Here is a 14,455-nt window from a genome sequence, read left to right as displayed (position 1 = left end):
CTCCTGTGTTTCTGCGCAAATCTGTGACCCAAGCATGACAATATAAAAATAACCATATAAACATATGGTTTCTACTTCGCGGATTTTCTTATTTCGCGGGTGGCTCTGGAACGCAACCTCCGCAATGGAGGGGGGATTACTGTACAATTACATTTACTATGACAATTTTAAGACATCACTTTCAAACATTTAAGATGTATCCTAAAAATGTACTTGGCTGTGATGATTTTACATGACGGCTTGTTGAGAAATGTCTTACAGCTAATTGTAAATGGAACAACCGCTGTCCAGAGCTTTACTAACTATGGCTTGCTCTCTCATGTAATTGCATCTCAAGGACTAAACTTTATAACCAAAAAACTCTGTGTGATATCTTTGATACATATGCACTGTTTGGATTTAGGTCCAGCCATATTCCCTTATCTTTGTTTTATTGCGACTTAAAGTTTTGATCTGAATTCAATGCATGCAGTATTTTCTTTAAATCTCTACCACTTTCTCACCCGATCTGTTCAGATTTGCTGTCTACATCTCCTTATGGAAGGTCTCTTTCATCTCTTTACTCTAAACTTTACCAAAACAATTTTTGAATAGATGCACACCACTGCATTATTTTCAACAGTATCAAATCATGTTCTAAAAATCTGGAGGTTATTCTCGACTTGGTAATTTCAATTTGAGATGTATATTCTGTCAAATTACTAAAGGAATAATAACTTAATAAATGGAAAGGTAAAGAACAAAACTATCAACAACACCGGCTGGACATACAATATTCAAACAAATGTACAATAAATTTTTCACATAACTGTTTATTTTGTTTAATTATTGTTGGCACAATTAAAAATTAAACCAGGACCAATACATAATTCATCTGTCACAAATATCTCAACCACCCTTCACACTTTGTTCAAATCTTACCCATAAAAAGTGGTTATTTATAATACTCAAAAGGTGCTCCAGACATCCAACTACATTAACAACATGGATCAGACCCACAATACAACTCACATTCTACTCACAGCTACAAGCAAATTGGAGGTCGGAGGTTGGCAATTCAAAGTGAAATTCTAAAAGTATAAAACAAGCAGGTTCTCACCACATGTGGCCACTGGGTGCTTGTAGAGAAACATGACTACTGTACTGAAATGCTGGCTGTTCTTTGGACAGCACTGGCTCCTAAAGTGAGAAAAGAAATGCACAGATTTAATAATTATATATATATTTAAAAACTAGCCCCTTTTATTCTTACACTCAACTATTTCAGATACAAGATTGAAAAACTTGAGCAAAACTCCTAAGTGAAAAGGACAACAATCATAATGAACTGGTTTAAAAACTATCAATAGTCTTAAACATACACACACACACACACTGTGTCATCAAAGGAAACTAAACAGACTAAAAAATGAAAACATTATGTATTACCATTCTATTGTGTATATTTAATAGCAAAATAAAAAAATGCATGTATGCTTTGTAAATTTGAAAATCAGTATTTTCAGCAAAGTCCCGCTTTAAAAACTATGATACTCACCCTTCCTACAACTCCACGCCCCCTCACTGTTTCAAGAGTACCAGATAAGCTGAATATCCTCCAATGCCGTTCTCTTAGCTGTACCACTTCATTGCCAAGATTTTCCAGCCGGATACAGTATCGCCACTGTTGCCATGAAAAACAACAAAAAATCAAAAGCCCATTTCACTTGAATTCAAATGACCATGTAATATTAATTTGTATTATTCCTAGATTAGACTGTATTACATCAGTAAAATAAATTTTATGAATCAAAAATCACTGCTCGGTGCATACAATGTCATGGTCTGGTTTACCATAATGAATGACTACATACACAAATATATACATACACATTATTGCAAAGGCAAGGTTTTTGTTTCATATGACTTAATTAATCCATTAAAAGAAATTATCACCAGAGGAAACTACCTCAAGAAAAAAAATACATGCAAAGTAAACATTTCTGAAAATATGAACACCAGAATCAAATTTCCATCATAAATGAAAACTATGTCATGTCTCCACCGTGAACTGATCAAATAACAAAACATAGAAATCTATAATAGAAGAAGAATCTAACCCTTTCTTCATAAACACTTTTTCCCCTACAAAACAACACAATGATGAGCTCAACTAATACTCGTTGAAAGAACCAGGGGATACAATACAAATGACATTTGCACTTCTATAAAGATTATATAGCACAAAAAACATTTCATAATAAATTTTGCAAGTTAAAACTCACCCAATAAACAGGTGAATTTTGGGCTTCCTGTAAAGAGGAAAACAAACACACAATCTGAACATTAAATTTGTATAACAAAATTAACTAGACTGAAGTCTGATAGATCAATGAATATAAAACTGTTAACGTGACTCTTAAAATATTAAAAATCTCAATCATATTAGAACAAAAAGCACTGCATGACAATCAGCACAACTTTATACTAACTCTGGACTCAAATTCTGAGTCGCTATACTTGTATAATGAAAAATCTTAAAACAGCTTAGTTACCTATATAGGCTATAAGACATATTATATACAATGTATTTTTAATGCAGCAAAGCAAATATAATCGTTGGATAATTTAAGGAAATACTGTAATCCATTTAACTAGAGTCCATTGAAATGCAGATTCAGAATGTACTTTTTCACCGTTTATTCACAGCAGAAAGAAGAAACAGAATGCTAAACATGGTTATATGATGGAATTTTTTTTTTTTTTAGGCTCAGCAGATAAATTTTTGTCATTTTCCTGGGTTCGCCTACATTATCTGCATAATTTGCTTCTGCTGTATTATTAAGTACAGTAGAGTAGGAAGACTTTAGGAGCAGACTTACCCGCATACCCATGTAGAATGGAATTACTGTGACACGGATGCTCTCTGTTGTCTCTCTGTGTACATCAGACAACTCCAGCCAGGGATGATTTTTTTCTTGCCAAGCACGCAGTGTGTCTCTGGCTACAAATGGAGGGGCTGCAAAAAATTGCCAAAAATCTGATATAAAATTATAAATGCACATAATGGTTTTCATCAGCTTATTTTTTCTGGGCGCATTACTATACACACAATTCATCCACAATACAAAAAAGCACCTTAATAGCTAAAATGCTGTTGCAAAAATACGAGCCATATTGTGTCAAGAAAGTAGTCATATACAGTAGTTCATACTGGTAGCAGGATGGCCATTCATGTCAGACGGTCTTCAAAAATCATAGAATGTAAAAACTACTTATATATTTTTAATTCGGTTTGAGCAAGGTAAGCCCACAGGGATTAAAGGCAGCAACCTTGAACTCTGTATCCATTTCCTTATATGCCTGTCACTTAATTTTTAAGTCACTCAATGTAGTCTTCTAGAGTTTACTTAGACAATGCCAATAGGAAGCTTCATAAATACAATATACCTTTTGAGTGGTCATACATAAGGAAGCGCTCAAACAGTTCATGCTGGATGGGAATCTGATCAGTTGAGTTGTAAGGCAGGATGTCCTCGTGGCTTACATAGTCTAAGCCTATAGGTGGGAAAAAGAATAAACAGAATAATAATGGTACTTAATTGAGAACAGTTTAAAATTATGAGTACAATATTATAATGAAGAAATAAAAATAAATAAAAAAAATAAATACAATAAAAATGTATAATGAAAGAGCATGCAAATTAAAAATGTCCAGCAGCCTTTGTAAGAAAAATACCTGGAATTGCATAGAGTGCCCTGCTGTCATCATGGTTAGCTAAAAATGTCACGGCTTCAGTCTGAGATCTCTGGGACTAAAAAACATTGATAGAAAAAAAAAGGAAACTTTGTTTTTAAAGTAGAATAAATAATCTGTTTTATAAAAGATAAATTATACCACAAAGTTACTTACTATATGTGGGCAATCTCTTGTATCAATTAGGACTTGATAGTAAGTGTGTGTTTTACCTGTGACCTCCTTTGAGCCATGAGCTCCAGGACTATCTGGTTTACTTGAGGTAGAGCAAAGGAGAAACACATTTACTGTAATGTTTGCTTTGAATACAGAAATCAAACAAAATACACTAAAAATAATTGCCTGTTTTCAAAATTACATTTTATACAGTTTACCAAATATAGACTTTGAATCAAGGCTTATCCTGCACATCAAAAAATTAATAAAGGATTAAAGTTAAAAATTCTTAAATCTTGCAATACCCAACTATCAGGGAAATATTTACAAGACAGGTGACCAAACAGTTCCCTTTAACTTAATTAATTTCATCATAATTAGGGAATCCATTCCCGGACGGGTTTATCCATTCCCGGGAATCTCGGGCTCCCGGGGATGACACAGTGCACGGGCATCTCACATGTGAACGGTTTTAGAACAACTGACACTTATTTTTAATAAAACTACTGCAATATGTTAACACAAATAAAAGACTAACCTTATCTACAAGCAGTTCATGCTGTCATATACTGTATGTAGTTTTATATGCATCTTTAGTTGCGGTAATAAGAGCGTAGAAAGCACAACGTCCTCACAGGTGGCGCAGTGGTAGTGCTGCTGCTTTGCAGTAAGGAGACTGTGGAAGATTGTAGGATCGCTTCCTGGTTCCTCCCTGTGTGGATAGCGCTTTGAGTACTGAGAAAAGCGCTATATAAATGTAATTTATTATTATTAACTTGTCCAGCGTGCGGTCGTCCAGGCAAGAACGCACCTTCGTGCAGAAGTACACCAGCTGCTGAGAAAGCACGCTCTGCCTCCACTGAAGTAGGCGGCACAATCATCAGATACTGATACACTTGTTCTAAACAACGCCCGCGCTTGCCATTGTTCTGAAACACTGCCATTTCAGCTTTTACTGATGCATCCAGTTTCTTGCCATCGTTCTGTGATGGCAAGTTTCTTGGCACAGAAAATGCGGATGCAACAGACTGACGCATTGCAATTTCAAGTTGCCGTTCAAAGCTGTTGTCTGATTAACTGCAAGCTGCAGCAATGGCGCCACCTTAATTATTTTCAACTATAACTCTGTTATTTCTTGATCAATTTTTACACTTTTACACGCTATATATGCGAGCTTGGCCGTTTTCATTTTCCCAGGAATTACAGTAGTTTCATTCCCGGGAATGCAGGAATTAAAAATGTCTGGGAATTCCGGGCTCCCGATTAATGGATTCCCTAATCATAATTGAGCTATTTTTACAATGAACAAACCACATTTAAAGCAATGCATTTTTTCACTTTACTTTCTTAAAACTTATATAGCTGCCTTAGATTAGATGTAGATTTTCATGTTATTCTCAAGTTTGCTCAGAATTTCCTCTCGTCAATCTGCTTTTCTCTCCGTATCTTAGAGATGTCAGTATTAGGCTAACCACTAACTCAAAATTGACTCTACTTGACCATATGTTGGAGCTTATACCCATTTAAGGTTTGTTCTTGCCTTGTACTTAATGAAGTGTGGGTAGCCTACAGGAACCTTCAACATGGGATGATGATTTGGATAACTGGTTATAAAATGTGTACGGACGTTTTTATATACATTGTCTTCATAATAAGCATAACAACAACCTTGGTATGTGAAGGAGTAACAACATAAATCTGAAAAATCTTTTAGTAATTGTGTCGACTCAAGTAAAGATAAATTAGCCAACAAATTATTCAGAACTTCTTCTCTGACTACTGGTACCTGGGTGACTATTTTCTTGCTTTTTATATGGACAGCTTACCCACAGTAACAGCGAATGAAAATCAACTACCTATGATATATGTGTAAGAATAGGGAATCTACCACACATTTTTGTGCTCTTCAACGATGACCTAGTGAATATCCTATATACCTAAATTACTGTGCCATTTTCATTAAAGTGTCTGTGGCATATTGAGTAAAGTGTTTCACTGTAAAAAAACAAATCTCCTGCTTCAGTTCTTACCACTGGCTCACTGTGCTACCCTGCACAAATTATGCTGTCTATCAGTGCTCCTGCGATAGAAATATGAAAATACACATACCATTTGCATGTGTGACATGTAATTTGCATATAATAATACTGTCAAACACTTTCTTTGTACATTTAGGAAGTGTTCTAAACATTCAAGGAAGACCATTCATTAATAACACATGAATGATGAAACTCATCTATTAAGCACCTCTGGTGCTGCCTGTGGAAGTACCATTTATCCAAATACAAATGAATGGTAAAATGGCACAATATAAACACCTGGTACATTAACATTCTAGTCTCTACTCCATAAAGTGAACAATGTGGTAGGAGCACTAAAGTTAGTGAAATTTAAAAATATTATATGAAATTACTGACAATGCAATCTAAATCAACATTTAACTTCTTGAACTATTTTGCAACTGCTTGATACATTTAAATGTGTATTTATATATCTTTAAAAGTGTCAATAAAAAGATAAATAAAACCATACCTTTCAGAGGGAAGAGGTGTAACATCCCTGTCATACAACCTGGCCTGCCAGGGGAATAAAACTATTCCTCTGTATCCAAACACACTGTGTAGAAACAGCTTAAAAAAAAGTAAATAAACTGTCATATAAAACAGGCACAAGAACTAGGGTCAACATACAATTCCAGGCTTTTATAATACAGATTGACATAAAAAGCTATATTTTGCAACTTATTAGAAACACCTGGAACATACAGAAAATTAAAATAAAAACAAAACATTCTCCATCTCACTACATTGAAAAATGGAAGATGGCACACTTTAAACAGCATCACCACTCTTTGTCAAGTAAATAATACAAACAAAATCACAAAGCAAACAATTAAAATGGCAAAACAATGAAAAAAATCATAAGATCAAAAAGATCACACTACAGTAAAATTTAAAAAAGTAAAATTGCAAAAGTATCACAAACAACACTAAGGTATCCAAAGAAAAAAAACTCAAAAAAGAATTGCATAGGAAACTAAATGAAACAGCCCACTGTGCAAGTTAGAAATTTCCTAAAACACATAGCCAGCTTTCTTAAACTTCCCTCACTACTACAGAAACGTTTCTTAGTTGACTATACCACTGTATTCAAAACTACTGGATAATTTGAGGTGGTGTTGGAAACAAGACCATTCAACTGGATTTTCAGATAAAGTCAGCATTTGATTAAATGTACTCTGTTAGGATGATTGTCTAACTTAATGGAAAACTGTATATAGCGCTACAGTATCTTTCTTTACTTAGACGACCTAAACATATTCAAGTCAAACCCCTAATTGTGAGGCACATCATTAGGCACCAACTCCACCCAGTCCCATGTTTTGGAAATGTCCCATACTTGGCCTTATTGCTTGACTTTTTTGCTTATTTATCAAACAGTCTTGGTTTCACAATAATCCCAAATTCTTTAACAGCTGTGCTTGCACTAACACCTGATGGACCACTATTGCTTAATGAACAATCTATTATGATAACTTATGCTAAACTGTTAGTATGTCACCTTATCTTGCCTAAACAGAAGAATCTCAATAAACTTGCCATAACAGAGTTGGAAAGGGAGTTCTTACTTATACAGTAGACCCCCGAGAAGTCACGGTTCAGAGTTCACGGCCTCAGTCATTCGTGGATTTTTTCTTAGAACCTATCTAATAATTGTTAGCGGAAACTGCAAATATCCACCGCAATTTTTATGGCTTTTATCGTGGCAATACTGTACTGTAGAGAGAACAGGAAGCAACTGTAGAGGAAAACGCTGCGTGGGATGGTGAAAGTAGCCAATAGAATTTGAAACTACAACTCCCAGCAGTGGCTCTGATTGGTCTTCTGCTGAGGGTGCTGGGGCTGTTGGGGTCAAAGAATGTCAGCGCGGCTTTTAAAAAGGGGGCCGGTGACCAAGAGAAAAAAAAAGTTTTTGTAATTTGTGTTTCAAGTTCCTGTCTGTCTGCCTTCTGTTGTTTTACCTGTACTTATTAGTTTTGTCCTGGATCGTTTCGTGGTTGGTGTCTGGATTGTCTGCCATCTGTCTGTGTAAATGAGGACTGTAAGTGGATTCATGGCCATCCTGCAAAGAAAGGAGCGCTCCTGAACCCGTCCACCCATCTTCACCATTTCAGGAACTAGCAGTAGGACTATCTTTACATTCCCATTCAACGTGCAGATCTCTGGACTATCTATTTTCATCATTACATTTCATCCGTTGCTGTTTTTCATGATTTATTGTGTGTGTTTTGTTTGTGCTTTGTTGTATTTAATGTCTAATCGCCGTAAGAGGAACAGGGGTGGCATCATTGTTTTCATTTATTTCAATTACATTCTTTATTTGCTTTTTGATTACCGGTTTGCTTTGTTTTTGTCTCTGTGAGTGCGTATGGGTCGGACCAAGGCTGGGTGCGTCCCTGGAATCTCTACCATAAAAATAAATCACCGTCTTCTCAACGGTGTGAATCTTAGCGGCACCGGACCGCTACAGCGTTATTCATTTCTCCTTGCTGCTGATTGACTGTGATGCTGAGTCTCCAGCTGAGTGTTCTTGTGTTTTTCGTTTTGTTCCTCTTAACCCTTAAACCGCCACAACCGGCTATAGTCGTTTCCCAGTGCCATTTGCGAGCACGCAGAAGCTGATCAGTCAGTGCTGTACATTCGTTGCGTAGCCAGCTCACGACCACTGCCAGCCTCTTGTGAGCAGGGGGCTGAACGCACCCCTAGAAGACACAGACGCTCCTCAAAAAATGCTAATTGACTACTTTCACATTGCTCCCTTACTTGCTGGGCTTACTTGCGGCTGCTCTGTCGTGTGATATGCTTCTCACACGATGCTACACATATGTAAAAGCCAGAACCACACCGGTCCTTTTTGGCTGATTGCTTTGTTTCTCTCTCCTCTCCCAGACATCCTCTGCTCCTGTTGGGGGTCCCGCTCCTGTTGTGCTCCCCTATGATGTTTGTCTATTCTTTAATCGAGAACTAACTGCCTACTGTACTCGTTTTACTTCTGAAAGAGACATGTTTGTTTGAAGTGTTTGAATAAAGTTCCTGTCTCTACAATCTCCTGTGTTTCTGTGCAATTCTGTGACCCAAGTGTGACACCCTGCAGCCTCACTGTCCCTGGGATTGAGCGTCAGCACTTACCTCTGTGTGCTTGAGTGCAGCCAGTTCAAGCGCAGTTGGCTCGGTGATTTACTGAACGCCATCCATGGCGTCAGTTGCACCTTGTACATATTGTTCCAGTAGTTTTTTTAAATAGTTTTTACAGTTCATTAGGAGTGTGTAAAATGATCAGTGTTGCAGTAATAGTAATGCTTTTTGCATGAAAAAAAAATATTCCTGATTGCAGTGCAGGAACGTGAGCATTACGACATGCTTTGGTGTGAGACTGGCTCTCTTCTTTTAGACAATGTTCCCAGCTGCTGAGAAGAGACGCTCAGAGGGAGTAGAGGTAGCAGGAATACACAAGAATGATTTTGCCAATAAGACAAGAGTGGAATACTTTGCCTCAATTGCCTTCCACCAGAACTACAGCATCACTGTTCCTAGGATCCAGCTGCTACATTAGACGAGCCTGCAATCATCAGCGTTTACCTCTGTGTGTTTGCGTGCAGCCAGTTCAAGTGCAGTTGGCTCGGTGATTTACTGAATCAATGGCATCAGTTGCACCTTGAACATATAATATTAGATTGTTGCAGTAGTTTTTTTTAAATAGTTTTTACAGTTCATTTGCAGTGTGCAAAATGACCAGTGTTGCAGTAATTGTGATGATCTTTGCATGAAAAAAAATACGTGTTCCATTAAAATTTCACTTCTTCTTTGTGAATTGTGACGTTTACTTAAAGTGCAGCAAAAAAGTATTTGGCATCTAGGGATGCATTAACCCCCAAGTGTGTGGCAGTTTAAGGGTTAAAGCCCCAAGATGCCGCCGAAATGCCCTGCACCTTCTAAGGCTTCTGGCAAAGAAAACGTACTTGCATGAATTACAGTACATATAGTGGTAACATCTGTATTTTACATTCTCGCGCTGTGGGAGACATAGCAGTACAGTATACAGGTTTACCTTTACATTCTTTTTTTTATTAAATAATGTATTAAGCTGAGTCTGAAATTAAATTAAAGTGTTTTGGGGGCATATTTAGGCTTTAAACTATAAAAATAGTAATTTTTTTTAACCACATCCAAAATTTGCGGTTTTTCACAATTCGCGGTTGCTCTAGGAACGTAACCCCAGTGAATTTTGGTGGTGTACTGTACTAAAAATTAGACAAAAAATTAAATGCACACACACATATTACAATTTTTGTAATTGGGCATTAAATAGAAAATGAACAAAATTAAATGGTTCAGATACAAGTGAAAGCAATCACAACATATACAGTGGTGTGAAAAACTATTTGCCCCCTTCCTGATTTCTTATTCTTTTGCATGTTTGTCACACAAAATGTTTCTGATCATCAAACACATTTAACCATTAGTCAAATATAACACAAGTAAACACAAAATGCAGTTTTTAAATGATGGTGTTTACTATTTAGGGAGAAAAAAAATCCAAACCTACATGGCCCTGTGTGAAAAAGTAATTGCCCCCTGAACCTAATAACTGGTTGGGCCACCCTTAGCAGCAATAACTGCAATCAAGCGTTTGTGATAACTTGCAATGAGTCTTTTACAGCGCTCTGGAGGAATTTTGGCCCACTCATCTTTGCAAAATTGTTGTAATTCAGCTTTATTTGAGGGTTTTCTAGCATGAACTGCCTTTTTAAGGTCATGCCATAGCATCTCAATTGGATTCAGGTCAGGACTTTGACTAGGCCACTCCAAAGTCTTCATTTTGTTTTTCTTCAGCCATTCAGAGGTGGATTTGCTGGTGTGTTTTGGGTCATTGTCCTGTTGCAGCACCCAAGATCGCTTCAGCTTGAGTTGACGAACAGATGGCCGGACATTCTCCTTCAGGATTTTTTGGTAGACAGTAGAATTCATGGTTCCATCTATCACAGCAAGCCTTCCAGGTCCTGAAGCAGCAAAACAACCCCAGACCATCACACTACCACCACCATATTTTACTGTTGGTATGATGTTCTTTTTCTGAAATGCTGTGTTCCTTTTACGCCAGATGTAACGGGACATTTGCCTTCCAAAAAGTTCAACTTTTGACTCATCAGTCCACAAGGTATTTTCCCAAAAGTCTTGGCAATCATTGAGATGTTTCTTAGCAAAATTGAGACGAGCCCTAATGTTCTTTTTGCTTAACAGTGGTTTGCATCTTGGAAATCTGCCATGCAGGCTGTTTTTGCCCAGTCTTTTTCTTATGGTGGAGTCGTGAACACTGACCTTAATTGAGGCAAGTGAGGTCTGCAGTTCTTTAGACGTTGTCCTGGGGTCTTTTGTGACCTCTCGGATGAGTCGTCTCTGCGCTCTTGGGGTAATTTTGGTCGGCCGGCCACTCCTGGGAAGGTTCACCACTGTTCCATGTTTTTTGCCATTTGTGGATAATGGCTCTCACTGTGGTTCGCTGGAGTCCCAAAGCTTTAGAAATGGCTTTATAACCTTTACCAGACTGGTAGATCTCAATTACTTCTGTTCTCATTTGTTCCTGAATTTCTTTGGATCTTGGCATGATGTCTAGCTTTTGAGGTGCTTTTGGTCTACTTCTCTGTGTCAGGAAATTCCTATTTAAGTGATTTCTTGATTGAAACAGGTGTGGCAGTAATCAGGCCTGGGGGTGGCTACGGAAATTGAACTCAGGTGTGATACACCACAGTTAGGTTATTTTTTAACAAGGGGGCAATTACTTTTTCACACAGGGCCATGTAGGTTTGGATTTTTTTTCTCCCTAAATAATAAAAACCATCATTTAAAAACTGCATTTTGTGTTTACTTGTGTTATATTTGACTAATGGTTAAATGTGTTTGATGATCAGAAACATTTTGTGTGACAAACATGCAAAAGAATAAGAAACCAGGAAGGGGGCAAATAGTTTTTCACACCACTGTATATGCTGTATATTGTAAAACACAAACATTAGAAATGCCCAAAGCATTAAGTATATTGAAAACTTAATAAAACACTGGACCTGAATTTTAATTGTTAAAAGAAAAGAAAGGGGTTATTTATAAACTGTCAGCAATTATATTCCAGCAATTACCCAGACAGGAGAAAATTGAAAACATAACACCAAGTTTGAAAAGTTACAAAACTGATTCTGGTAATTACTTACAAGTAAACTTCTCTGTCCAATATAAAAATAACAGAAACTATGTGAAGAAATTAACTTGATGACTACTTGTGTGAAAACAATATACACTGTAATGATAGCCTGAATGGATATAGGCCAGGGATGATCAAGTAAGAAGCCTATTTCCACAGAAAATTCTTACTTCTTTGGAGCACCCTGTGTTACATTGATGCTGTTGTACTTCAAGCAATGCAGTACCTTAATAAAGTGTTTCATTGTTTAGGACATTCCCAAAAAATTGCTGGTAATCTTTAATTGCATTGTGTGTGTATCCTGCAGCACAACAGCAGCAGTTTTGTGTTTCTTCCAAGAGTGGGAGAACACAATTTATGCTATAGTTGAGAGAATGCGAGACCATAGATTGTTCTGTGCAGGAATAAAACCTTTTAGGAACATTGGAGAATGCTATTTCTTAGCAGCCCACTAGATTCTACCAAAGAAACCTGTTTGGCTTGTTAGATGTGTATAAAAAGAAGTTCCCTGCTCAAACAAAAGTAAAATATATGAGACTGCGAATTTAAACTTTCAAAAAGTCTTTAATTAAGTTCTGCACTGAGGATTCACATTGGTATCACTGATAATCTGCACAATTCCACTGCAAACCCATTGATTAGCAGGATATCATTAGTAGAAATAAAAGGAGAATGCTCCTCTTGAATCTGTGTGTTGAACTGGCACTGGCTTTACAAAGGCAGACTTTGAGGAATTGTGCTCTACATGTTCCTTTGCAAGTTCTGTCCACTCCCGGGTTTTAAGCCACACTGGCTTTTCAACAGGAACTTGCTGATAACAGGGTATTTAACAATCATTACAAAGTCGTGCCATGCTAGCTGTATATGATGGCATTATTCGCTTGTCATCCAAAAATGTAAGATTTCCTTATACTGTGGTTGAACTGGAAACATCAAAGTGCAACTCGCAGCAACGTCCAGTTTTCTAAATGTAATTGGAGCGGTCAACTGTATGGTGCTGGACAAGTTACATCAGCCAGGGATGAATCACCAAAAGTATGAGCTGGCATTACATCATCTACAGCAGAACAGCCTATAAAACGGGACCTCCACACAGTCACAGGTGCTTTATCCAACTGGTGTGGCAAAAGGCAAGCAGTCCTTTTATGGATAGCGAGCCAACTCAAAAAGCCATGTAAAGAAGAGAGTATATATCTGTTGTGGTGTTCGGTGTCAATGCTACATTAGAAAGGCACCTTCAGAAAAAGAATTTGCATTTGCAAGAATTATGTATATAGAAAGCAATACCACTGTATTAATGTGCTGCTCTATAGTCCTCCAAAAGTGTGTCGCATTGTGCAAGCATGTAGTGTGCTGCATAATATGGTACACATTTTGGCTTGCCCATATCTGAAGAGATGCAGTATGATGAAGTTGACACGGACCCATCAAATGATCAGCCAAACTGGACAGCATTACAACTTTGTTTCAATGTAATTAGCAGAATATAAAAACAAGTAATCAGATGCAGCATTTATTTTTTAACCAGTTCATTTAATTTGTGGTCAATATCACATAGTACAGCCCTTAAATTCCTTAGTTCATTGGCCACATTTCTTACAGCATCCACAATTGCATTTTGCGACTCCAGAAAAAGCAAATACACAACCAGATGGTTGCCAAGTGGTTTCCAAGTGTGTGAGAAGTCAGTGGCCGAAGATGTGTCGGGCATAGCAGCACTATCACCTCCTTGAGTTGCATCCTCAGCACCGGGGTCAGCTTTTGTAATCTATAATGGGCGCTAGAACAGTAGTAGGAACAGTCTATATTAAATGGCATGGGACTTTGACCTCATTCTTTTTGTTGGTCGTATTTTTCTTTCTTTCAGCCTTTCTTTCGTTGATGTTTACTTGCTGAGCTGACCGTTCTTCGTGGGCTGCCGCCGTGTATTGTGTGTCTTTAATTTTCTGTGACAGTAATACTGTCTTGTACGGCTCTATTCAATAAGGGCGCGCACAAAAAGGCGAGCTTCAAAAGGGCGACCTCAATTGAGCGCGGCAAATAAAGGTGTTCGTAGATAATTTAGTTCAAATGGCTCTGGAATATGTGAAGAGCAACAAAGGTGCAGATCTTTATTTACGCGCGCCTTTATTCACTGCGCCCAATTGAGGTCGCCCTTTTGAGGCTCGCCTTTTTTGTGCGCGCCCTTATTGAAGGATACCGTCTTGTACGTCCGTAATATACCTTTAATTTTCTCTGGCGGTAATACAGGCGTGCGCGCCAGTAATATGCCTTTAACTCTTTTAGGGCTAATTTTTTTTTTTGTTT

General features: G+C 37.5%; 1 protein-coding gene across 3 annotated transcripts in view; it reads right to left on the bottom strand.

The window, feature by feature from the left end:
- The window catches only part of poldip2 (polymerase (DNA-directed), delta interacting protein 2), a 51,396-nt gene that overhangs the window by 19,374 nt on the left and 17,567 nt on the right, over positions 1-14,455 (bottom strand). For all 3 annotated transcript variants that reach the window (XR_003716929.2, XM_028806727.2, XM_028806725.2), the window contains exons 3-10: positions 6,425-6,522; positions 3,893-3,992; positions 3,719-3,794; positions 3,430-3,537; positions 2,862-2,998; positions 2,265-2,291; positions 1,538-1,663; positions 1,100-1,179 (exon numbers count right to left, since the gene is read on the bottom strand). Coding sequence is in view for 2 of the 3 variants with exons in the window: in XM_028806727.2 (XP_028662560.1) it covers positions 1,100-1,179; positions 1,538-1,663; positions 2,265-2,291; positions 2,862-2,998; positions 3,430-3,537; positions 3,719-3,794; positions 3,893-3,992; positions 6,425-6,522 (752 nt within the window). In the remaining variant the exon portion in view is untranslated. The remainder of the gene's footprint in view (positions 1-1,099; positions 1,180-1,537; positions 1,664-2,264; positions 2,292-2,861; positions 2,999-3,429; positions 3,538-3,718; positions 3,795-3,892; positions 3,993-6,424; positions 6,523-14,455) is intronic.

Source organism: Erpetoichthys calabaricus, chromosome 8 (assembly GCF_900747795.2).
Source record: "Erpetoichthys calabaricus chromosome 8, fErpCal1.3, whole genome shotgun sequence".
Taxonomy (NCBI): domain Eukaryota; kingdom Metazoa; phylum Chordata; class Cladistia; order Polypteriformes; family Polypteridae; genus Erpetoichthys; species Erpetoichthys calabaricus.
Note: the sequence above shows the minus strand (reverse complement) of the source record. Positions and strands in the feature narration are given on the sequence as shown.